The 22,551-nt window shown below is 44.7% G+C and overlaps 1 protein-coding gene across 2 annotated transcripts in view; it reads right to left on the bottom strand.

The window, feature by feature from the left end:
* The window catches only part of LOC130355786 (uncharacterized), a 477,167-nt gene that overhangs the window by 286,638 nt on the left and 167,978 nt on the right, over nucleotides 1-22,551 (bottom strand). For both annotated transcript variants that reach the window (XM_056556452.1, XM_056556451.1), the window contains 3 exons: nucleotides 19,561-19,688; nucleotides 2,940-3,110; nucleotides 1,211-1,339 (listed from right to left, as the gene is read on the bottom strand). In XM_056556452.1, coding sequence (XP_056412427.1) covers nucleotides 1,211-1,339; nucleotides 2,940-3,110; nucleotides 19,561-19,688 — 428 coding nt within the window. The remainder of the gene's footprint in view (nucleotides 1-1,210; nucleotides 1,340-2,939; nucleotides 3,111-19,560; nucleotides 19,689-22,551) is intronic.

Genomic DNA, 22,551 nt, shown 5'->3' with positions numbered 1-22,551 from the left:
ATGCCACAGAAAGTACTACAGGAGCAGGGACTCCTGTCTATTGCTGGACTCCCTGCTCCTGTAAGTAGTGAGCAATGATGCAGTATTGTATACATTGTAGTTCACATAGCATTTGCTTGGCCAGGTGCAAGAGCAGCCAGCCCACTGGATGTACTTATATTTGTTAAGCAGTGATACATACAGTACTGTATGCATTGTTGCTCACTTAACATTTGGCAGCACAACACCATGTTAAAACAATGGACTATTGTTGCATTAACAGGCTGGTAACTATAAGGTCAGCAGCAATGCATACAGTATTGTATGCATTACCATTCTCCAATGAGCTGCAGGCCTGCTGTGTACTGCCATTATAATGGTGGCATGCATTACATCTGTATAGTTTGTTGATATGGAACCCATGAAGGGGACAAAAATTTGTGTTAATGATTTCAACCCAAGTGTATATAAACTTACTTGTAGACCAACTGTATACATTACAGGACATTTATGCATGACTTTACCATTTTCTATGCAATTGTTCTTTATTCCCTACTTAAAGGGGTACTCCGGTGAAAACCTTTTTTCTTTTAAATCAACTGGTGGCAGAAAGTTAAACATATTTGTAAATTACTTCTATTAAAAAATCTTAATCCTTCCTGTACTTATTAGCTGCTGAATACTACAGAGGAAATTCTTTTCTTTTTGGAATGCTCTCTGATGACATCACGAGCACATTTCTCTCTGCTGACGTTATTATAATAATAATGCTTTATTTATTGTTGTCCTTAGTGGGGTTTGAACCCAAGACCCCAGCACTGCAAGGCAGCAGTGCTAACCACTGAGCCACCATGCTGCCCTTAGCATACATCTGCTCTGCATGGCTGCATAAATGGACAGAGATGTCAGCAGAGAGCACTGTGCTCGTGATGTCATCAGTGCTCCAAAAAGAAAGGAATTTCCTCTGTAGCATTCAGCAGCTAATAAGTACTGGAAGGATTAAGATTTTTTAATAGAAGTAATTTACAAATATGTTTAACTTTCTGCCACCAGTTGATTTAAAAGAAAAAAGGTTTTCACCGGAGTACCCCTTTAACAAGAAGTACAGTAGCTTAAAGAATACCATAGGAATGTTAATTGAAAAGAAAAGAAAATGTGTTTTAAACAAACAGTTATTAGTATTTTTATTAAAATCACAGTATAAAAAAAAGAAGTATAGACATAGTATTACCTCACTGTGCACTGTGTGAACAAACGCCTCGGAGGCGACACTTTGCCCTTGACTAACAGAGTAAGAGGAAAGTGTGTCATGCCATCTGACAAAATGTCTCGTATCAGTGTCAATATGATAGTCCCAGACCTGCAGCAAAAATGAATACGGATTGTCAGCAACAAACGTTCGATTGGGATTAAATATTTATGCTCGTGAGTAGTGATGACAGGTCCTGACACTTATTCGCAGGCACATCATTTCAACATGATCACTCCTTGCCAAAAGAAAACCAGTGCCAAGTTGTATTGTCTCTTCAAGAAGATGATGCTTGTCTACTAGGGAAGGAGGCCTATTAACTCTTACCATGCATTTATCCTTCAATGTACACATATATATTGGTGCATAGGAATTAAAGTTACTTTAAGTAATTATTATATGAACCAAAATACTTATTGGAATACATACTTCTTTACAACACCGCACCTAACCAAATTAGAATAGAAGAAATTAGAGCTGCAGCTGTGGGTCATATATCTAACTAATTACGTAGTAGAAAGCAAGCATAGGGCACACTCCCAGGCAGCGATGAAATGGGTGCACGCAGTATAGCGGCCAGATCACAGGCACCAGGTAACTAGATAGCAAAGAGGACTGCAGCACACCAGATGAACAGTGAAAAATGCTTGAAAATGGCCGCAATGGGCGACCGAAATGTTGCATCTGTCTGGATGGAATAAACACTTAGGTTTTTCACTGTTATTCTGGTGTGCTGCAGTCCTCTTTGCTATCTAACTAATTACGTAGTTTTACATGATAGGCACTATTCACACTAGATGTGCAGTATATGTTGGAAAAATACATCAGAAGACTCAATGTATGCCACTGTAAAGCATGCAATGTGATATGTTGGCCATACATCTTATGCCTCCTCTATATACAGTACTGTAGCAACATTACCACCTCCTTTTACTTGGGTGTTATGCTGGAAAGGGAAAGGAAGGAGAGCCTATGCTGTGAAAGATCTCCCACACATGTTCATAGAGACCGGCGGTGTCCTTCCCCATGCACGGCATGCTGCCCTCAGTATTGCACTCTGTAATCACCTGCACAATATGTGCTACATATACTATGGGATAACGGAATTCTGTCTGATTTATCCATGTGATATCTAAGTTTGAGCTGCACCAGCTCCACAATGCCCCAGTCTCACAAAATGTATGAAGGTGATGTATGTGCAGAGCTACGTGTGTTCCATACTGGTCCTTTGACTGGTAATTGGTAGAGATTCGACGGAAGGGGGAGGGGTCAAACCAGTATCTTGAAAAGTGCAGACCTGGAAGCCCAGGCTGCCGTGGAACAGGACATAAAGCTGGGACCTGTATGTGTAATTACCCCCACTATTCCTTTACATTTGCATAGAGCTTTTAGAGAAAGGGATACAAAACCCATAAGTTTACATGTTAAAATACATATACCACGTGGTGTACTCTTTTTTACTGTCTGCCTCTGCATGGAATAGAATATTTGACTACACTAAAATTCCCAGCAGAAAAAAAAGATTCTCTTTCTGGCTTCTGTCAGGTAAATGGAAGTCCATGGATACTTTCTAAGAGTATATGTGATAAATGTGTTTATATAATAAACGTGTATACAGTATGCATAAGTGTGTTCACTAAATGCTTTCTGGCATGTATGGTATACTTCAGTTAGGTCACATGAGAAAAATATAATGCCTCTGTCAATTTACTTCTCCTTCTGCAGGAAATGTTGTATGGCTCCTGAAAGTTCGTCTCCACCAGTGGCTGAATGAAGTTCTTTCATTAGAGTCCAACCATCCTCCAAAAGACCAAATGCAGGAGAATATAAAATACTTTTTAATATCTTCAGCCAGCATATCCGGAACTTGCTGCGCCAAAGCCTATAATAGAAAACATAGATTAAAGGACAAAGATAATTATTTTTAGATTTAAACTTGACAAATTCTGCATAGTCATAGATAACTATAGCAATATATCGCAAATGTAATTAATACCAGGGCCAGTACTGGAGGTGTGACTGGGTAATTGCTCAAGGCCTTAATTCCCACTGCGACACATGGCATCGTTCCTTGGCTGTTTAATACCAGCGGCAAGATCCTATCTATCCCTTTCTGAACTCATTTCTGTGAAGGGAAGAGACAAGAAGCTGAACAATCAGTAGTTCAGCTTTATGCTATGGTAGATGAAAGCTTGTGAAGTTCACATAACTGAATTCACTAAAACAAAGTGTAAAACAGGGAAGCATGGAGAAGGGGAGCGGTTTGTCTGAAGGGGGAACAGTCTGTGAGGTATATGAGGGCATAAGAAGTAGTTAATGAGAGATATGGTGCTAGTCTGTGTAACCAAAGGGGTCACGGGGAACAATATGTGTGAAAGGGGCAGCTAGGGGACTAGAGAATAAGCAGTGAAAAAGAGGGTGTGGTGCAGATGTATGAAGAGCTGTCGGTAAGGGAAATGGGAGCATGAGAGCAGTCTGAAACAGGGGGGACCACAGGAAGCAGTCTGTGTAAGAGGAAAGATGACTATTAATTCTAGCCTCAGACTTACTCCTACAAGAAAAACGCTGGAAGCTGAAAGGATAAGAACACCAAGAGAACACCAGCAATACAGCATTAACACTTTCTATGCCCTAGCCTACCAGAAATACTGACATTAACCTTTCTCTGCCCTAGGCCACCAAGGATGTAAAATTTAACCCATTCTCTGTCCTAGACCATCAGGGTTGCTGACATTTATTCCTACTGTGCCGAAAACCCTAAATAATTTTAACAAATTGTTTGCCACTTACAGAAATATTTATTTGCCTTTGTTTTCGCACCCAAATAATAGCGTTACTTAGCACAAAGCTCCATACATTTATGCTGCGGCTGTGACGCGAGTGCAGGAGCTGCGCTCGCTTCATTCCCAGCAGGTCCCGGCAGCTGTCAGCAGCCATGGACCCGCCGATAATGGCAGACATCAGTGATTGCGCTGATGTCTGCCATTAAACCCCTCAGATGCCGTGATCAATAAAGATCACGGCATCTGCAGCAGTGCGGCACATAAAATGGTTGAACTAATCGCCTGCGGCACTGCTGTGGGGATCAGATCAGCCAAGATGGTGGACGGAGATCCCCTCACCTGCCTTCGTTTGTCTCCTGGGGTCTTCTGCACTGATCTGCCTTCCAGCAGACCAGAGCAGAAGATTGCCGATAATACTGCTCAATGTTATGCTCTATGCATAGCACTGAACAGTATTAGCAATCTAATTAAAGTGTAAAATATTTGTAAAAAAAAGTAAAAAAAAAAAATGAGAAATAAAGTTTAAAACCACCTCTTTTCCTCATATGAATACACAAAAGCATAAAAAACAATAAGTAATAAATATATTTGGTATTGTCACGTGCGCAAATGCACAAACTATAAAAATATAATGTTAATGATCTCCTACGGCGATCAGCGTAAATGTGATCAAAAATTCAAATATGTGCAAGCGTGGTGCTACAACAAACTACAGATCATGGCACAAAAAATTAGCCGTCACACATCCCTGAATACGAAAAAAAAGGAAAGAGGTGGTCAAAATAGGGCAATTTTAAATGTACTGATTTTGTAAAAATAGGTTTGAGATTTTTTAAAGCAGTATAATAAAAGAAATGTATGTAACCATGGGTATCATTTTAATTGTATTGACCCAGAGAATAAAGAAAACATGTCATTTTACCAAAAAGTGGACAGCGTGAAAACAAACCCCCCCCCAAATTTGCTAAATTATTATTTTCGTTTAAATTTCCTTTCACAAAAAATATTGTTTTGGGTTTACCATAGATTTTAGGGTAAAATGAGCAATGTCATTACAAAGTGCAACTGGTCACGCAAAAAACAAGCCCTCCATTTCCATTCTCATATGGGTCTGAGAATGGAAATATAAAAGAGTTATGGATTTTAGAAGACAAGGAGGAAAAAACGAAAACGCAAAAATAAAATTGTGCTCTTAAAGGGGTACTCCGCCCCTAGACATCTTATCCCCTATCCAAAGTGAGTTCACTCTGCGCGTAATGACGGGCAATGCAGGGGCCGGAGCATCGTGACATCACGGCTCCGCCCCTCGTGATGGCACGACCCGCCCCCTCAATACAAGTCTATGGGAAGGGGCATGGCAGTCGTCACACCCCCTGCCATAGACTTGCATTAAGGGGGCGGGCCGTGATGTCACGATGGGCGGAGCCATGACGTCACGCTGCTCCATGTCCTGTATTGCCTGTCATTACGCACCAGTGGCGGATCCAGGGGGGGGGGGCAACGGGGCAATTGCCCCCCGCCCCCCCCCCCCCCCCGAGATTTCTGCCTCCCCCGTATAATACTAATAAAATAGCATAGCGGAGCGGGAGCTGTCAGCTCCCGCTCCCTCACACTGTTTATTTACCTTTTTGCCGGCTCGGCGCGGCTGCGGGGACCAAGTGCTGACAGGCCGGCGCGATGACATCACATTATCGTGCCGGCGCCGGAAGATCCCGTCCCCGCGGCTCGTCGCTCGGCTTGTCTGCAGTGCACACTGAGCTGCCTGTGTGACGCTGCCTGCAAGTAAGAAGATTTTCGGCGGGGGAACAAAATCTAAGTACACATTTTTTTTTTCTGTTTAAAAGAGTCAACTACATGACACTGGGGTAGGTGGCAATTATGTGGCACAGGAAAGGAGAAATTAATGTGAGCTGCCTATGACAGGGGGCATTATATGTTAAGAGCACTGAGCCCTGTCATGTGTCTCTCACATATAATGCCCCCTGTGCTGTGCCCCTCACATATATTGTTCCCCTTACGTATAATGCCCCCCTATGGGGCTGGACTGGGGGCATTATATGATAGGGGCACAGCACAGAAGGCATTATTTCATATAATGCCCCCTGTGCTGTGCTCCACACATATAATGCCACCTGTGCTGTGCCCCACACATATAATGCCCCGTGCTTTGCCCCACACATATAATGTCCCCTGTGCTGTGCCCCTCACATATAATGCCCCCTGTGCTGTGCCCATCATATGTAATGCCCCCATCATGCACCCCTCATATATAATGCCCCCATCATGCGCCCCTCATATATAATGCCCCCATCATGCGCCCTTCACATATAATGCCCCCATCATGCGCCCCTCACATATAATGCCCCCTGTGCTGTGCCCCTCACAAATAATGCTCCTGTCATGTGCCCCAAACATAAAATGCCCCCTGTGCTGTGCCCCTCAAAATTAATGCTCCTGTCATGTGCCCCAAACATAAAATGCCCCCTGTGCTGTGCCCCTCACATATAATGCCCCCTGAAGGGACAGGATGGGGGCATTATATGTGAGGGGCACAGCACAGGGGGCATTATATGTGAGGGGCACAGTACAGAGGGCATTATATGTGAGGAGCGCATGATGGGGGCATTATATGTGAAGGGCAAAAAACGGGGGCATTATATGTGAGGGGCGCATGATGGGGGCATTATATGTGAGGGGCAAAAAATGGGGGCATTATCTGTGAAGGGCACAGCACGGGGCATTATATATGAGGGGCACATGATGGGGCATTATATATGAGGGGCACATGATGGGGGCATTATATATGAGGGGCGCATGATGGGGGCATTATATGTGAGGGGCAAAGAACGGGGGCACTATATGTGAAGGACACACCACAGGGGGAAATATATGTTAGGGGCACAGGGCATTATTATTATGTGGGGGGAACAGGACGGGTCATAATCATTATATGTAGGGGCACACGATGGGGCATTATTACTATATGTGAAGGAACAGAGTGTTCTGCATTTCAGAAGTATATTGTAGATTAAGAGGAATTTCTGGGTGGTACATTTTTTATGGGCCACAAAACATTTGGGTATTTTATTCAGAGGGTGCCCTGCACAGCAAGTTATATTCAGAGAATGCAGTGTGTGTGGTAGTATTACATTTAGAGGGTACAGTGTGTGGTAGTATTCTATTCAGAGAGTGCAGTGTGTGATAGTATTATATTCAGAGAGTGCAGTGTGTGGTAGTTGTCACGATGCCGGCTGGCAGGTAGTGGATCCTCTGTGCCAGAGAGGGATTGGCGAGGACCGCGCTAGTGGACCGGTTCTAAGTCACTACTGGTTTTCACCAGAGCCCGCCGCAAAGCGGGATGGTCTTGCTGCGGCGGTAGTGACCAGGTCGTATCCACTAGCAACGGCTCACCTCTCTGACTGCTGATGATAGGCGAGGTACAAGGGAGTAGACAGAAGCAAGGTCGGACGTAGCAGAAGGTCGGGGGCAGGCGGCAAGGTTCGTAGTCAGGGTGGATAGCAGAAGTACTGGTACACAGGCTTTAGACACACAAAACGCTTTCACTAGGCACAAGGGCAACAAGATCCGGCAAGGGAGTGCATGGGAGGAGGTCAGATATAGTCAGGGACCAGGTGGAAGCCAATTAAGCTAATTGGGCCAGGCACCAATCATTGGTGCACTGGCCCTTTAAGTCTCAGGGAGCTGGCGCGCGCGCGCCCTAGAGAGCGGAGCCGCGCGCGCCAGCACATGACAGCAGGGGACAGGAACGGGTAAGTGACCTGGGATGCGATTCGCGAGCGGGCGCGTCCCGCTGTGCGAATCGCATCCCCAACGGCCATGACAGTGCAGCACTCCCGGTCAGCGGGACTGACCGGGGAGCTGCAGGGAGAAAGACGCCGTGAGCGCTCCGGGGAGGAGCGGGGACCCGGAGCGCTAGGCGTAACAGTACCCCCCCCCTTAGGTCTCCCCTTTTTTTTGTCCGGTGACTGCCTCCCCTGGGATGAGGACACCGGGAAGGAATGGATGGTTTCCTCAATGGCAGGCAGTACAGCAGGAGTGGGAATGGGGAGGGAGGGCAGAGGGCGAGGCCTGGCACGGGGCAGTGTGACACCAGGACGAGGGCCATGAGGAGGCACCGAGGCTTGCCTGAGTGGACTGGGAGGGGGGGAGAGGCATTTTCTGTGGCAGGCAGAGTCCCTAACGACCTTAGGGGGACCGGATACAGGAGGAACCACAGGGTCACGGCAGGGAGTACTGGGAACCGGTTTAAGGCAGTCCTTGGAACAAGAGGGACCCCAACTCTTGATCTCCCCAGTGGACCAGTCCAGGGTTGGGGAATGGTGTAGAAGCCAGGGTAGTCCAAGGAGAATTTCGGAAGTGCAATTGGGAAGGACCAAAAATTCAATTTTCTCGTGATGAGGTCCGATGCACATTAGGAGGGGCTCCGTGCGGTAACGCACGGTGCAATCCAACCTGGCTCCGTTGACCGCGGAAATGTGGAGTGGCTTGAAAAGACGGGTCACCGGAATGCGGAATTTATTCACCAAGGACTCCCGAATAAAATTCCCAGAGGCACCAGAGTCCAGGCAGGCCACGGCTGAGAGGGAAGAGCTGGCTGAAGTAGAAATCCGTACAGGCACCGTGAGACGTGGAGAAGCCGACTTAGCATCAAGAGACGCCACACCCACGAGAGCTGGGTGCGAGCGTGCGTTTCCCAGACGTGGAGGACGGATAGGGCAATCCACCAAAAAATGTTCGGTACTGGCACAGTACAGACAAAGATTCTCTTCCTTACGGCGATTCCTCTCTTCCAGGGTCAGGCGAGACCGATCCACTTGCATGGCTTCCTCGGCGGGAGGCCTAGGCGCAGATTGCAGTGGAGACTGTGGGAGAGGTGTCCAGAGATCTAAGTCTTTTTCCTGGCGGAGCTCTTGATGTCTCTCAGAAAAACGCATGTCAATGCGAGTGGCTAGATGAATGAGTTCATGCAGGTTAGCAGGAGTTTCTCGTGCGGCCAGAACATCTTTAATGTTGCTGGATAGGCCTTTTTTAAAGGTCGCGCAGAGGGCCTCATTATTCCAGGATAGTTCAGAAGCAAGAGTACGGAATTGTATGGCGTACTCGCCAACGGAAGAATTACCCTGGACCAGGTTCAGCAGGGCAGTCTCAGCAGAAGAGGCTCGGGCAGGTTCCTCAAAGACACTTCGAATTTCCGAGAAGAAGGAGTGTACAGAGGCAGTGACGGGGTCATTGCGGTCCCAGAGCGGTGTGGCCCATGACAGGGCTTTTCCAGACAGAAGGCTGACTACGAAAGCCACCTTAGACCTTTCAGTAAGAAACTGGTCCGACATCATCTCCATGTGCAGGGAACATTGCGAAAGAAAGCCACGGCAAAACTTAGAGTCCCCATTAAATTTGTCCGGCAAGGACAGGCGGAGGCTAGGAGTGGCCACTCGCTGCGGAAGGGGTGCAGGAGCTGGCGGAGGAGATGATTGTTGCTGAAGTTGTGACTGAAGTTGGTGCACAATGGTGGACATTTCCGACAGCTGGTGGGTTAGATGGGCGATCTGTCGGGATTGCTGGGCGACCACCGTGGTGATATCAGAGATATAAGGCAGAGGGACCTCAGCGGGATCCATGGCCGGATCTACTGTCACGATGCCGGCTGGCAGGTAGTGGATCCTCTGTGCCAGAGAGGGATTGGCGAGGACCGCGCTAGTGGACCGGTTCTAAGTCACTACTGGTTTTCACCAGAGCCCGCCGCAAAGCGGGATGGTCTTGCTGCGGCGGTAGTGACCAGGTCGTATCCACTAGCAATGGCTCACCTCTCTGACTGCTGATGATAGGCGAGGTACAAGGGAGTAGACAGAAGCAAGGTCGGACGTAGCAGAAGGTCGGGGGCAGGCGGCAAGGTTCGTAGTCAGGGTGGATAGCAGAAGTACTGGTACACAGGCTTTAGACACACAAAACGCTTTCACTAGGCACAAGGGCAACAAGATCCGGCAAGGGAGTGCATGGGAGGAGGTCAGATATAGTCAGGGACCAGGTGGAAGCCAATTAAGCTAATTGGGCCAGGCACCAATCATTGGTGCACTGGCCCTTTAAGTCTCAGGGAGCTGGCGCGCGCGCGCCCTAGAGAGCGGAGCCACGCGCGCCAGCACATGACAGCAGGGGACGGGAACGGGTAAGTGACCTGGGATGCGATTCGCGAGCGGGCGCGTCCCGCTGTGCGAATCGCATCCCCAACGGCCATGACAGTGCAGCGCTCCCGGTCAGCGGGACTGACCGGGGAGCTGCAGGGAGAAAGACGCCGTGAGCGCTCCGGGGAGGAGCGGGGACCCGGAGCGCTAGGCGTAACAGTAGTATTCTATTCAGAGAGTGCAGTGTGTGGTAGTATTATATTCAGAGAGTGCAGTGTGTGATAGTATTATATTCAGAGAGTGCAGTGTGTGGTAGTATTATATTCAGAGGGTATGGTGTGTGGTAGTATTATATTCAGAGAGTGCAGTGTGTGGTAGTATTATATTCAGAGAGTGCAGTGTGTGATAGTATTATATTCAGAGAGTGCAGTGTGTGGTAGTATTATATTCAGAGAGTGCAGTGTGTGGTAGTATTATATTCAGAGGGTACGGTGTGTGGCAGTATTATATTCAGAGGGTACAGTGTGTTGTATATTCAGGAGGTACCGTGTGTCAGAATTATATTCAGAGGGTGTGTGGCGGTATTGTATTAGAACAATACAGTGTTTAGCAGTATTATAATAATTATTGTTTTCATATAGAGGATCAGAATCCGCTGACATTGTGAGGAGACGTCCGGGCGTCAAGTTCTGCAGGGAGAACATTTATCTGGAACAAGTCCTGGCGGTATGTACCATCTACATTATATAAGGGAAGACTATAGAGAAGACGTCACCTGTAGTCACTGATATCATTCTGTATTCTCCTTACTGTGTCCTATCAGAGCTGGAGTCACTTGTAAGTTCTGCAGTAATGATGGGTGAAACAACAACTCCCAGCATCCCCTTACCACTGCTTAGGTCATACTGGGAGCTGTAGTTTTAAAATGGTAAAAAAAAACCTCTTTAGCACTTTCCCATTCTGTGGCAATAGGTATATTTGATTATTATTCTGACATTTGAGCACGGCTTAAGAGTTATAAACAAGGTTAGGACTGTATGATACATTTAATAATATTGTAAGTTTCGTAATCTTATTTTCTGTCTGCCAACACAAAATACTCTAATAGTGCCCCTCCCGAGACTCGACTCTGGATCCGCCCCTGTTACGCACAGAGTGAACTCGCTCTGTGCAGTAATGATAGCGCTGTGCCGCAGCGGCGATCCCGGGGGTCCCCAGCAGCGGGACCCCGGCGATCTGACATCTTAACCCTTATCCTTTGGATAGGGGATAAGATGTCTAGGGGTGGAGTACCCCTTTAAGGTGAAAATGTGCTGTGTCCTTAAGGGGTTAAGAGGGGCAGCACCCAGATCCATAACTTCCCCACTCATTAGCTACAAAAGCTAAGAGGGGTTTTTCCCCTTTGCAATCCTGGGCTTTGGTTTCAATGTTCTAGATTGACAGATTTGTTTAAGTATAGTCTGGGAATAACATGGCACTGTTACCTATGAGGGAAGGCACAGAAGGTTGGCAGTTTTATTGTATGGCACATAAAAGGTGGCTATTACTCTTTAGGGTCAGTCATGGTGTGTTAACATTAAAGGGGTATTCCGGCCAAATATGTCACGCCACGTCCCCTCCATTCATGTCTATGGGATGGGCGTGACGGTCATCACGCCCCTCTCATAGACATGAATGGAGGGGGCATGGTGTGACATCACCAGGGGGCGTGGCGTGACATCACGTCTCCAGTCCTGGAAACAAAGTGGTTTCTGATACTGGAGAGCCCCGCATAGAATGTGGGTGCTGCACAGAGATCGTTGGGGTCCCAGCAGCGGGCCCCCTGCAATCAGACATCTTACCCCCTATACTTTGGACAGGGGATAAGATGTATTTGGCCGGTATACCCCTTAAGGGTACATTCCCACGTACGCAGATTTAAAGCACAGGGTTTTCTGTGCAGATTTCAATGTAAACTAAATGACTGAGCACAGCTTCAAATCTGCAGTTACAAATCCTGTGCATCAAATCTGCGCAGGATCCTGTACATGTGAACGTACCCTTAACCCCTTCCCGCAGAATGTCATATATAAACGCCGGGTTGTGCAGTGCGTTCGCGCATCCCGGCGTTTATAAATGACATTCAGTTAACCCGGCGATGCGCAGCATCGCACGGGTTAACTGGCAGAAGTCCCGCTGTTTCCAGCAGGGGACAACTTCTGCTTCACCCCCAGGACCATCCATTGATGGTCCTGGTCAGCGATCACTATGATTGGTCCCTGTGGACCAATCACAGTGATCTGGGGTGAAAGTTCAGATCCCCCGCACTGCCCGCCCCTGGAAGTCGGGCAGAACGGGGGACGATGGCTGCGGGGGCTCGCGGGGACCTGCGGCATAGGGGGGGAACATCAGGGGACCGGCGGCCTTACCTGGCGGGACCGAGGAGCAGCGGCAGGACCGGCCACGTGGACGAGCAGCGACGGGACCGGCAGGTAAGTATATGGTCCTCAGAAGCAGCAGTGAAGATCTTCACTGCTGCTTCTAGGAGTCTGAAAACTACAACTCCCAGCATGCCTAGACAGCCTTTGGCTGTCTGGGCATGCTGGGAGTTGTAGTTTTGCAACATCTGGAGGGCCCCAGTTTGGAGACCATTGTATAATGGTCTCCAATCTGTGCTCTTCCAGCTGTTGCAAAACTACAACTCCCAGTATGCACTGACTGTCCAGGCATGCTGGGAGTTTTAGTTCAGCAACATCTGGCCCTTCAGATGTTGCCGAACTACAACTCCCAGCATGCCCTTCAGCTGTCTGGGCATGCTGGGAGTTGTAGTTTTGCAACAACTGGAGACACACTGGTTGGGAAACATTGTCTGTTTCTAACTCAGTGTTTCCTAACCTGTGTGCCTCCAGCTGTTGCAAAACTATAACTCCCAGCATGCACTAACAGACCATGCATGCTGGGAGTTGTGGTTTTGCAACAGCTGGTGCACCCCCCCCCCCCCCTGTGAATGTACAGGGTACATTCACATGGGCGAGGCTTTTACAGTGGGTTTCTCGCATCTTGAGATGCAGCAAATTTTGCGCCGGGAAACTCGCTGTAATCCCCCGCCCATGTGACTGTACCCTAAAAACACTACACTACACTAACACAAAATAAAATAAAATGTTAAAAACACTACATATACACATACCCCTACACAGCCCCCCTCCCCCAATAAGAACGTCCGGTACGCCACTGTTTCCAAAGCAGAGCCTCCAGCTGTTGAAAAACAACAACTCCCAGTATTGCCGGACAGCCGTTGACTGTCCACACATGCTGGGAGTTTTGCAACAGCTGGAGGCACCCTGTTTGGGAATCACTGGCGTAGAATACCCCTATGTCCACCCCTATGCAAATCCCTAATTTAGGCCTCAAATGCGCACGGCGCTCTCACTTTGGAGCCCTGTTGTATTTCAAGGCAACAGTTTAGGGCGACATATGGGGTATCGCCGTACTCGGGGCAAATTGTGTTACAAGGTTTGGGGGGCATTTTCTTCTTTAACCCTTCATGAAAAGGAAATGTTGGGGTCTACACCAGAATGTTAGTGTAAACATTTTTTATTTTTTACACTAACATGCTGATATTGCCCTATACTTTACATTTTCACAAGAGGTAAAAGGGAAAAAAGCCCCCGAAAATTTGTAACGCAATTTCTCCCGACTACAGAGATACCCCATATGTGAGCGCAAAGTGCTCTGGGGGCGCACAACAAGGCCCAGAAGGGAGAGCGCACCATGTACATTTGAGGTGATTTGCACAGGGGTGGCTGATTGTTACAGCGGTTTTGACAAACGCAAAAAAAACAAAACCCCACATGTGACCTCACGGAATGTAATGAGGGGTGCAGTGAGAATTTACCCCCCACAGGTGTCTGACGGATCTTTGGAACAGTGGTCCGTGAAAATGAAAACTTGTACAGCCTACTGTTCCAAAGATCTGTCAGACACCAGTGGGGGGCAAATGCTCACTGTACCCCTTGTTACGTTCCTCAAGGGGTCTCGTTTCCAAAATGGTATGCCATGTGTTTTTTTTTGCTGTTCTGGCACCATAGGGGCTTCCTAAATGCGATATGCCCCCCGAGCAAAATTTGCTCTCAAAAAGCCAAATATGACTCCTTCTCTTCTGAGCATTGTAGTTCAACCATAGTGCACTTCAGGTCAACTTATGGGGTACCTCCATACTCAGAAGAGATGTGGTTACAAATATTGGGGGGTATTTCCTGCTATTAACCCTTGCAAAAATGTGAAATTTGGGGGGAAACACACATTTTAGTGGGAAAAAAATATTTTTTTTTTTACATATGCAAAAGTTTTGAAACACCTGTGGGGTAATAAGGCTCACTTTATTCCTTATTACATTCCTCAAGGAGTCTAGTTTCCAAAATGGTATGCCATGTGTTTTTTTTTTTGCTGTTCTGGCACCATAGGGGCTTCCTAAATGCAACATGCCCCCCGAGCAAAATTTGCTCTCAAAAAGCCAAATATGACTCCTTCTCTTCTGAGCATTGTAGTTCGCCCATAGTGCACTTCAGGTCAACTTATGGGATACCTCCATACTCAGAAGAGAAGGGGTTACAAATATTGGGGGGTATTTCCTGCTATTAACCCTTGGAAAAATGTGAAATTTGGGGGGAAACACACATTTTAGTGAAAAAAAATAATTTTTTTTTACATATTCAAAAGTCGTGAAACACCTGTGGGGTATTAAGGCTCACTTTATTCCTTGTTATGTTCCTCAAAGGGTCTAGTTTCCAAAATGGTATGCCATGTGAGGGTTTTTTGCTGTTCTGGCACCATAGGGGCTTCCTAAATGCAACATGCCCCCCAAAAACCATTTCAGAAAAATGTACTCTCCAAAATTCCCTTATCGCTCTTTCCCTTCTGAGCCCTCTACTGCACCCACCGAACACTTTACATAGACATATGAGGTATGTGCTTACTCGAGAGAAATTGGGCTACAAATATAAGTATACATTTTCTCCTTTTACCCCTTGTAAAAATTCAAAAATTGGGTCTACAAGAACATGCGAGTGTAAAAAATGAAGATTGTGAATTTTCTCCTTCACTTTGCTTCTATTCCTGTGAAACACCTAAAGGGTTAAAATGATGACTGAATGTCATTTTGAATACTTTGGGGGGTGCAGTTTTTATAATGGGGTCTTTTGTGGGGTATTTCTAATATGAAGACCCTTCAAATCCACTTCAAACCTGAACTGGTCCCTGAAAAATAGTGAGTTTGAAAATTTTGTGAAAAATTTGAAAATTGCTGCTGAACTTTGAAGCCCTCTGGTGTCTTCCAAAAGTAAAAAATCGTCACTTTTATGATGCAGACATAAAGTAGACATGTTGTATATGTGAATAAATTTTTTTTTATTTCTAATATACATTTTCCTTACAAGCAGAGAGCTTCAAAGTTAGAAAAATGCAAAATTTTCAAATTTTTCATCAAATTTTAGGATTTTTCACAAGGAAAGGATGCAAGTTACCACAAAAATTTACCACCATGTTAAAGTAGAATATGTCACGAAAAAAAAATCTCGGAATCAATGATAACTAAAAGCATTCCAGAGTTATTAATGTTTAAAGTGACAGTGGTCAGATGTGCAAAAAACGCTCTGGTCCTTAAGGCCAAAATGGGCTTGGTCCTGAAGGGGTTAATAATAATACCTCCTTTGTGTCCCAACACAGAAATAACAATCCCTTTGTGCCCATGAAAGAGGCCATAAAATGATCTGTGGCAACCGGGAAAACAGTTAACGTGTGTGGTTTCTGTTACTGTGTTGGGTGAAAAAGGTGTCACTATTATTTTATTGGACACAAAGGTGGGGGAAAAAATTACCAGGTAGGTACAAAAGATGGCACTTTTACTGTGTAGTACACTATTTTCAGATGGGATATAACTAATGTCTGGTGCACAATATAAGAAATTATTATTGTTTGGCACAAATTTTTTAAGGGCACTGTCTGTATGGTATTTTAAGAAATAAATTATAGTAATAACAAGATTATAGCTGTGGTACAAGAGAGGGAGAGTGTTGAAAAAGCAAGGTGCTTTCCGGAATACCTCATTAAAAGAAATGTATTACCTAGATTTGTTTTACTGAATAAAGAAAGATACTAAAACATGTTCCCTTTTCTCTAATCTGTTTCTATTTTCTGTTTGTAATTTTTTGCCTGAGAATTTCTCAACAGCAATTAGAGATATGCTTTACAGCAAGCCCCATGGAGATAGGTGACACGTTGACAACAGACTGAAGCTGTCTCATTGATATAAATGGGAAAGGTGTCTGGGAGCTTTCTGTGAAGTTTGCAAAGGTCAATCTAGAGCGAGGGGGAGGCTGGTGTCATCTTTCACTGTAATCCTGTCTGTGTTGATAAGGTGGACACTGCTGGGAAATGATCTGTACAGAACAGGAAGTCTCAGCTTAGTTTTAGGCCTAGTAGCCAGAATGGAAACTGCAAGATTTTCGGATTAAATAAAGCTAGTAAAATGAAAAATTTAGAAACAAAATTACCAAAAATCATTAATAAAAATAGGTTTAGACTGAAAACTTGATTTAAAGGGGTTAAACAGGAATCGAAAAACAGAGACAATTTCTTTCAAAGACCGCTCCCTGTCTGTCTCCAGGTTGGGTGTGGTTTTGCAGCTCAGTTCCATTAAAGTAAATGGAGCCAAATTGTAATACCACACCAAAACTGAAGACAGACAGGGAGCTGTCTTCGATTCCTGGATAACCCCTTTAAACAATAGGTAATTTTCTAAAACAAAAGGCCCATTCCCTTTAAGCTACAGAAAATGGTGTGGACTTTTGTTGCTGGAGGAACAAAGCCATGAGTAATAACCAAGGAAGCAGTCACAATGCAACAGTACTAGTTATTAGACTAGAATGATGTCAGGAACAAGTAGGAGTGCTACAAATACCAGACAAACTATCTGAGACAAAAGGGGTAGTCAGGAAACAAGATGATGGTCAGAAACAATACAAATGTAAGAAAGAACCTTGATCACCAGCCACAGAAGGATGCCTTATTAAACACAAGGCCTGATGCCATCTTTCCTAGGAACTGGAATGTGCTAAGCGCGGCAGAGGTTTGGTCGGATCTGTAACAGAAACTAGGCACAAGCCACTGCTGCTTGTGCAGATACGGGAACTGGTGGAGGTACGTAACATGAAGTTTTTGTTGAAGAATTTTGCTTTTTTGAAGAAGTAACTAAATATAAATTATATTTAAACTCTATCAAATTTTATACACATTGCATTTTCAAGACCTCCCCTTTCTGAACAGACTGTTCTTGATTGCCCCACTGGAGCATTATAAATGTCTGGCAATAGTTATGCTGCATTAATAATAAATATACAACATTTCTACAGTACATTTTACCTTATTATGTGAATAATTTAGGACACTTTCAGCCATTATCTAAATTGTAATATCAAATATATTGCATTCTACTTACTACAACCATGAATAACAATGATTATTTTACTTTAACCAAAAGAAATACTGCTTTTATAGTGAAAGATGGAAGTAATATTGAGATTGCCTGAGTATGAATTGTTGCATTTGGCCTAAAAAGATGTAGTGGTAGGAAATCGTATGTCCTTTGTTGAATAATTTTTCTCACATTTATGAGGAGTACATTAATTGGCAGCTAAATGAACCATCTGTGCAGGGAAGAACAAAGGCAGCATGCTAATATGGAAGAGAAATTCACTGTATAATAACAGTACTGCCTCAGGATTTTTCTTACATTACCTTGTGCAGAGTAAATTGATGTTAAAAAAAAATACCAGACACTTTTTTTCAGTATACATTTTGCATTCATAAATGGCTTTGAACTGCAGAAGTACAACACCTATTCATCATATCTTGCAATGTGACCGTAAAAGTATGTTCTATACAGCCTTAAATCGGGGCTGAAATTAAGTTAATAAACTGTCATCATTATTTCTGTCTATACACTCACTAGGAGGGTACATGCAAACATTGACAACTCGCAACGGGTTTTCTGCTGCAGGAGATCTGCTGGGAGTATCACTACCATTTATTTCAATGGGTCTATCCGAAATCTGCTAATCTGTCGCTATCGTGGATACTTTGTGACCCACTAAAGTGAACAACAAAACTTGCAGCAGATTTCCCGCAGCAGGTAACCCACTGGGATTTTATCAATGTGTGAACGTGCCCAAAGGTACAAAGCAAAGTAAGTCAAGCTATCATGTTTTCAGCATTTTCACATCATGACAAGAGTATTTTCTTTAGGATAACAGTAACTATAAGGCTAAGTTCACATGACCATTGTGCTCTGGTAAAGGTAGCTCCTCCGCTCAATCCAGTCAATGGGATCCATCAGGACCCGTCGGTGTCAGATGTGCTGTTTAGGGTCATTAAAAAAAAAATAGCTAAACGGACCCTGAACGGGTCGGGGCACAAGGTCATGTTAACTTAGCCTAAGACTACCTCCTCTAATTCATGGCTGAGCAACAGGTCCTTTCACTGGTAACACATTCGGGGCACCCTCCCACAAGCCCTCTTTCAGGGACTTATTAATTTCACAAATACTTCACAAATATAAAGCACCAGACTAATGTTTCTGGACCTGGAATGTTCTATCCTCTAGTAGGTCTGTGGTAACGGGGTGTGATGAGGGCAAATGTTGTTACCCTAGGGGCGGATGGCATTAACCCCTTGTATTCGTGACTCCAGAACGTGGTTTATCCTCGATACCACCCAAAGGTATACTGCTATATCCTGGGCTAGGCACAGGGGCAATAATGATTCCGATGCCAAGTTAACGACAACGGTAGCTTTACTACAGTAGACAGATGGTTAAGTCTATACAGTTCAGCCAGGGCCCATGGTGGTGACCAGTGACTCAGAGACCTTAAGGGCTTGCTGGAACATGTTACTTGCATTTGATGGTGGCTGCAGGACTTGAATGAGGCCTCCAACACTCTGGACACACACACACACTAGGGACAACTGACCTCAGCAAAGAGGAAAGAGCAAAAGAGAGAGAGTTAGCTCCACCCAGGGCTTATATGGGGGAGGCTAGCAGGGAGCCCATAGGTCACTCTTGGGGTCACCTGGTCACTGGTACCTCCTAGGTAACAATCACACGACATATCATACGGTACAACTCTTAAAGCAACAAGACATTTTATAATACATTACAATGCAGAACATATGTACAGGGGGGAAACCAGTACAAGGGAGCCCAGGGGACACCGAAGGGAGGCTGCTGAACAGGGCAGCAAAGGTACAGGGTAACCCCTCCCTTACTGGGCCACCTGAGGTCTATTTTATGAATTACAAACATTTGCCAGGAGTTTCAAATTGAGATCATTATCCTTCAGATAAAAACATGATATGCATTCAAGAGAAATACCTCAGAGATCCTACAGAATGTCTGCAGAACATTGGCTTCGCAAAGGAAAATATCTCTCTGCGTCCTACTGCTTCCATTTTCTGGTTGGTAAAACATTTTGTGATCTCGGAGAAACTGCAAGCTGGGCTCTAAAATATGAGAAAAAATCATGAAAATACATGTTTCCTCTCAGATAGGCAATAATAATAATTACATAAAAATATATTGACATATACTGGGGCATAAACTGGGGTGGAGCAAGCACCTGGTTAAATACTGATAACTGTTCACATGGTATGCATAAGTGAGTAGATAGTTGCAAAGAAATTAAATAAAGGCTACATCAATTTCATAGATACGGTAGGGATGCTAGTGAAACAGTAAACAAAAAAGGTACTAAGTTAGATAGGATACATTACCTTGTGGCATATTTTTCTATTTAGTTTCTTATTGGCTGTGGCTATGATATGCTCACACCATATTGATCAATGCACATCAGGCATCTGCACAGATGGGTCCTTCCCTACCTTTCCTATCATTTCTAGATACCCCAAAATGAGTGGCACAATATGATAAACTGTGGGAAAAATGATTTCTTGTTACTCCACTCTGCTTAAAGGGGTACTCCGCCCCTGGCATCTTATCCCCTATCCAGAGGATAGGGGATAAGATGTCAGATCGCCGCGGTCCTGCTGCTGGGGACCCCGGGGATCGCCGCTGCGGCACCCCGCCGTCATTACTGCACAGAGCGAGTTCGCTCTGTGCGTAATGACGGGCGATACAGGGGCCGGAGCAGCGTGACGTCATGGCTCCGCCCCTCATGACATCACGGCCCGTCCCCTTAATGCAAGTCTATGGCAGGGGGCGTGACAACCGCCACGCCCCCTCCCATAGACTTGTATTGACGGGGTGGGCCGTGACGTCACGAGGGACGGAGCCGTGATGTAACGATGCTCCGACCCCTGTATTGCCCGTCATTACGTGCAGAGCGATCTTGCTCTGCGCAGTAATGATAGCGGGGTGCTGCAGCGGCGATCCCCTGGGTCCCCAGCAGCGGGACCGTGGCGATCTGACATCTTATCCCCTATCCTTTGGATAGGGGATAAGATGTCTAGGGGCAGAGTACCCCTTTAAAGAGTAAAATCATTTGTTTGGACATCTTAAACTTCTCATTTTAGGATATCTCGACTCAACAAGAAATGTAAGGAAAGACGCATCTGTAGACCTAGTGTTGAGCTGATATGTTGTTGTCTTCAAAAAGCCCTGAAGGGCTCTCTCTAAGATAGTGGCCCTGATTTACTATTGTTGTGCACCAGATTGCGTCAGAAATTCTGTCTGCATCAGATTGTGTGCCAGAATTGAAAAAAAACTAACTCTCCATTTTACTGAGAAAACCCAGAAAAGGGGCGTGGCTGCTAGGAAAAGTGGGCATGGCCTTTTCCTTAGTAAATACTCTGGAAAAAAAATGTAGGGAATTAAAGCCCACAAAAGAAAACTACACTCCACTCTTAGTAAATGAGGACCAGTATTTCCCAACTAGTGTGTCTCCAGCCATTGCAACTCCCAGCATGCCTGGATAGCCTTTAACTGTCCAGGCACACAAGGAGTTAAAGCTTTGCAACAGCTGGAGGCATAATGGTTTGGAAACACTGCTCTAAGTGCATGCTGAGAAGTGACATTTTACAACAACTACAGAGCCACAGGTTGAAAACTACTTCTGCTCTGATGGTAAATATGTTGTCCAGTTTTGTGCGTGTTTTTTTTTTTTTTTTTTTTTTTTAAACTTGTCCTTTCTCAAATTTACAATTGAAAATAATTTATTATAAATGTACTTAACAATATCTCATCAAAATCCATTCACTGCACAAAGATCAGGTTGTCAATATGATGTACAGCCCACAACGAGTTCTGTAATGTAAGCTAAATTGCCTGAGTCACGAGCAATGATAGTGTAATTTTACAGAAAATTGGAAATCAATTTCTGTCATTGCAGTAAAAAACTCCTTTATCAGGGTTCCAGTTCACCAATGTAATGCAGACAGAGAGGTTTGAGATGGCAAGGAAATCATACCAATTTTACCCAATAAAAAGGAAATCATGTTTTAGTTACAAAGCTGGGGAAAATTCTGATCCAAAACATTTTTTTTCTCAGATAAACAATGTTAAATAAAGTATTGCCTTAATTGGCACTGTGCATTCAGGCAGGCTTAGCCAGATCTTTAACAGGCCTTTTCACAACACCAAATAGTGCTTAGTGACAATGAGTAAGTGTATTAAAGTAGCTATGATATGATACTGAACTCAGTTCTGAAGTAAGTGAAACAATGGTGTAAAAAAAAGATAAATCTTTAATAACTTTTCCATAAGTATTTCATTCATATTGTACAGGGTGTTACTGTATTGTACAGGGTGTTACAGGGATGTCAAATATATCTGATATTTGACATCCCTGATATCCCTGATATTTACTTGTGATGTTTATTTGATAAAGTATATTTTTGTAACTTTACCAAGAAGAAAGGAATCAGCTGAGATTTTGTATAAAATAACTTTAGAAGCTTGCTCTGGAGGGCAAATAATGGGTCTGGAGACTAGACTGTCAGACAGCAATCCAGCAGATTTCATTCTGAACAGGACAGATCTGCATGTACTTTGGTGTCCCAGTACAATAGTTCCAGCTACTACACATTAGAGTTGTCCAGTGGAGTTACTACAGGTTTGCTGCACATGTGTTATGTATCTCTGATACTGGAGACATTTTTTTTTTTTAATCGATGTCTTTGCATTATACCTTATGTCATGCATACACTGAGATAACCACAGTGCAATGGGTTAATTTTTTCAAATGTCTTGCATTCCATTGTACAGCTGAATGGTGGTTTAGTCACAAGGGAATGTCACAAATGCAACCCTCCTCTTTTGGGAAAAGAGGTGGACTGACCCTGATAGAATGGATTAACGTGCTTTAGCAAGCTCCAGTCATAGTTAGGCTTAAAGGACAAGTATCATGTA

The sequence above is a fragment of the Hyla sarda genome, chromosome 2 (genome assembly GCF_029499605.1).
Source record: "Hyla sarda isolate aHylSar1 chromosome 2, aHylSar1.hap1, whole genome shotgun sequence".
Classification (NCBI taxonomy): Eukaryota; Metazoa; Chordata; class Amphibia; order Anura; family Hylidae; genus Hyla; species Hyla sarda.
The sequence above is the reverse complement of the archived record's forward strand: the minus strand, read 5'-3'. Positions and strand labels throughout refer to the sequence as shown.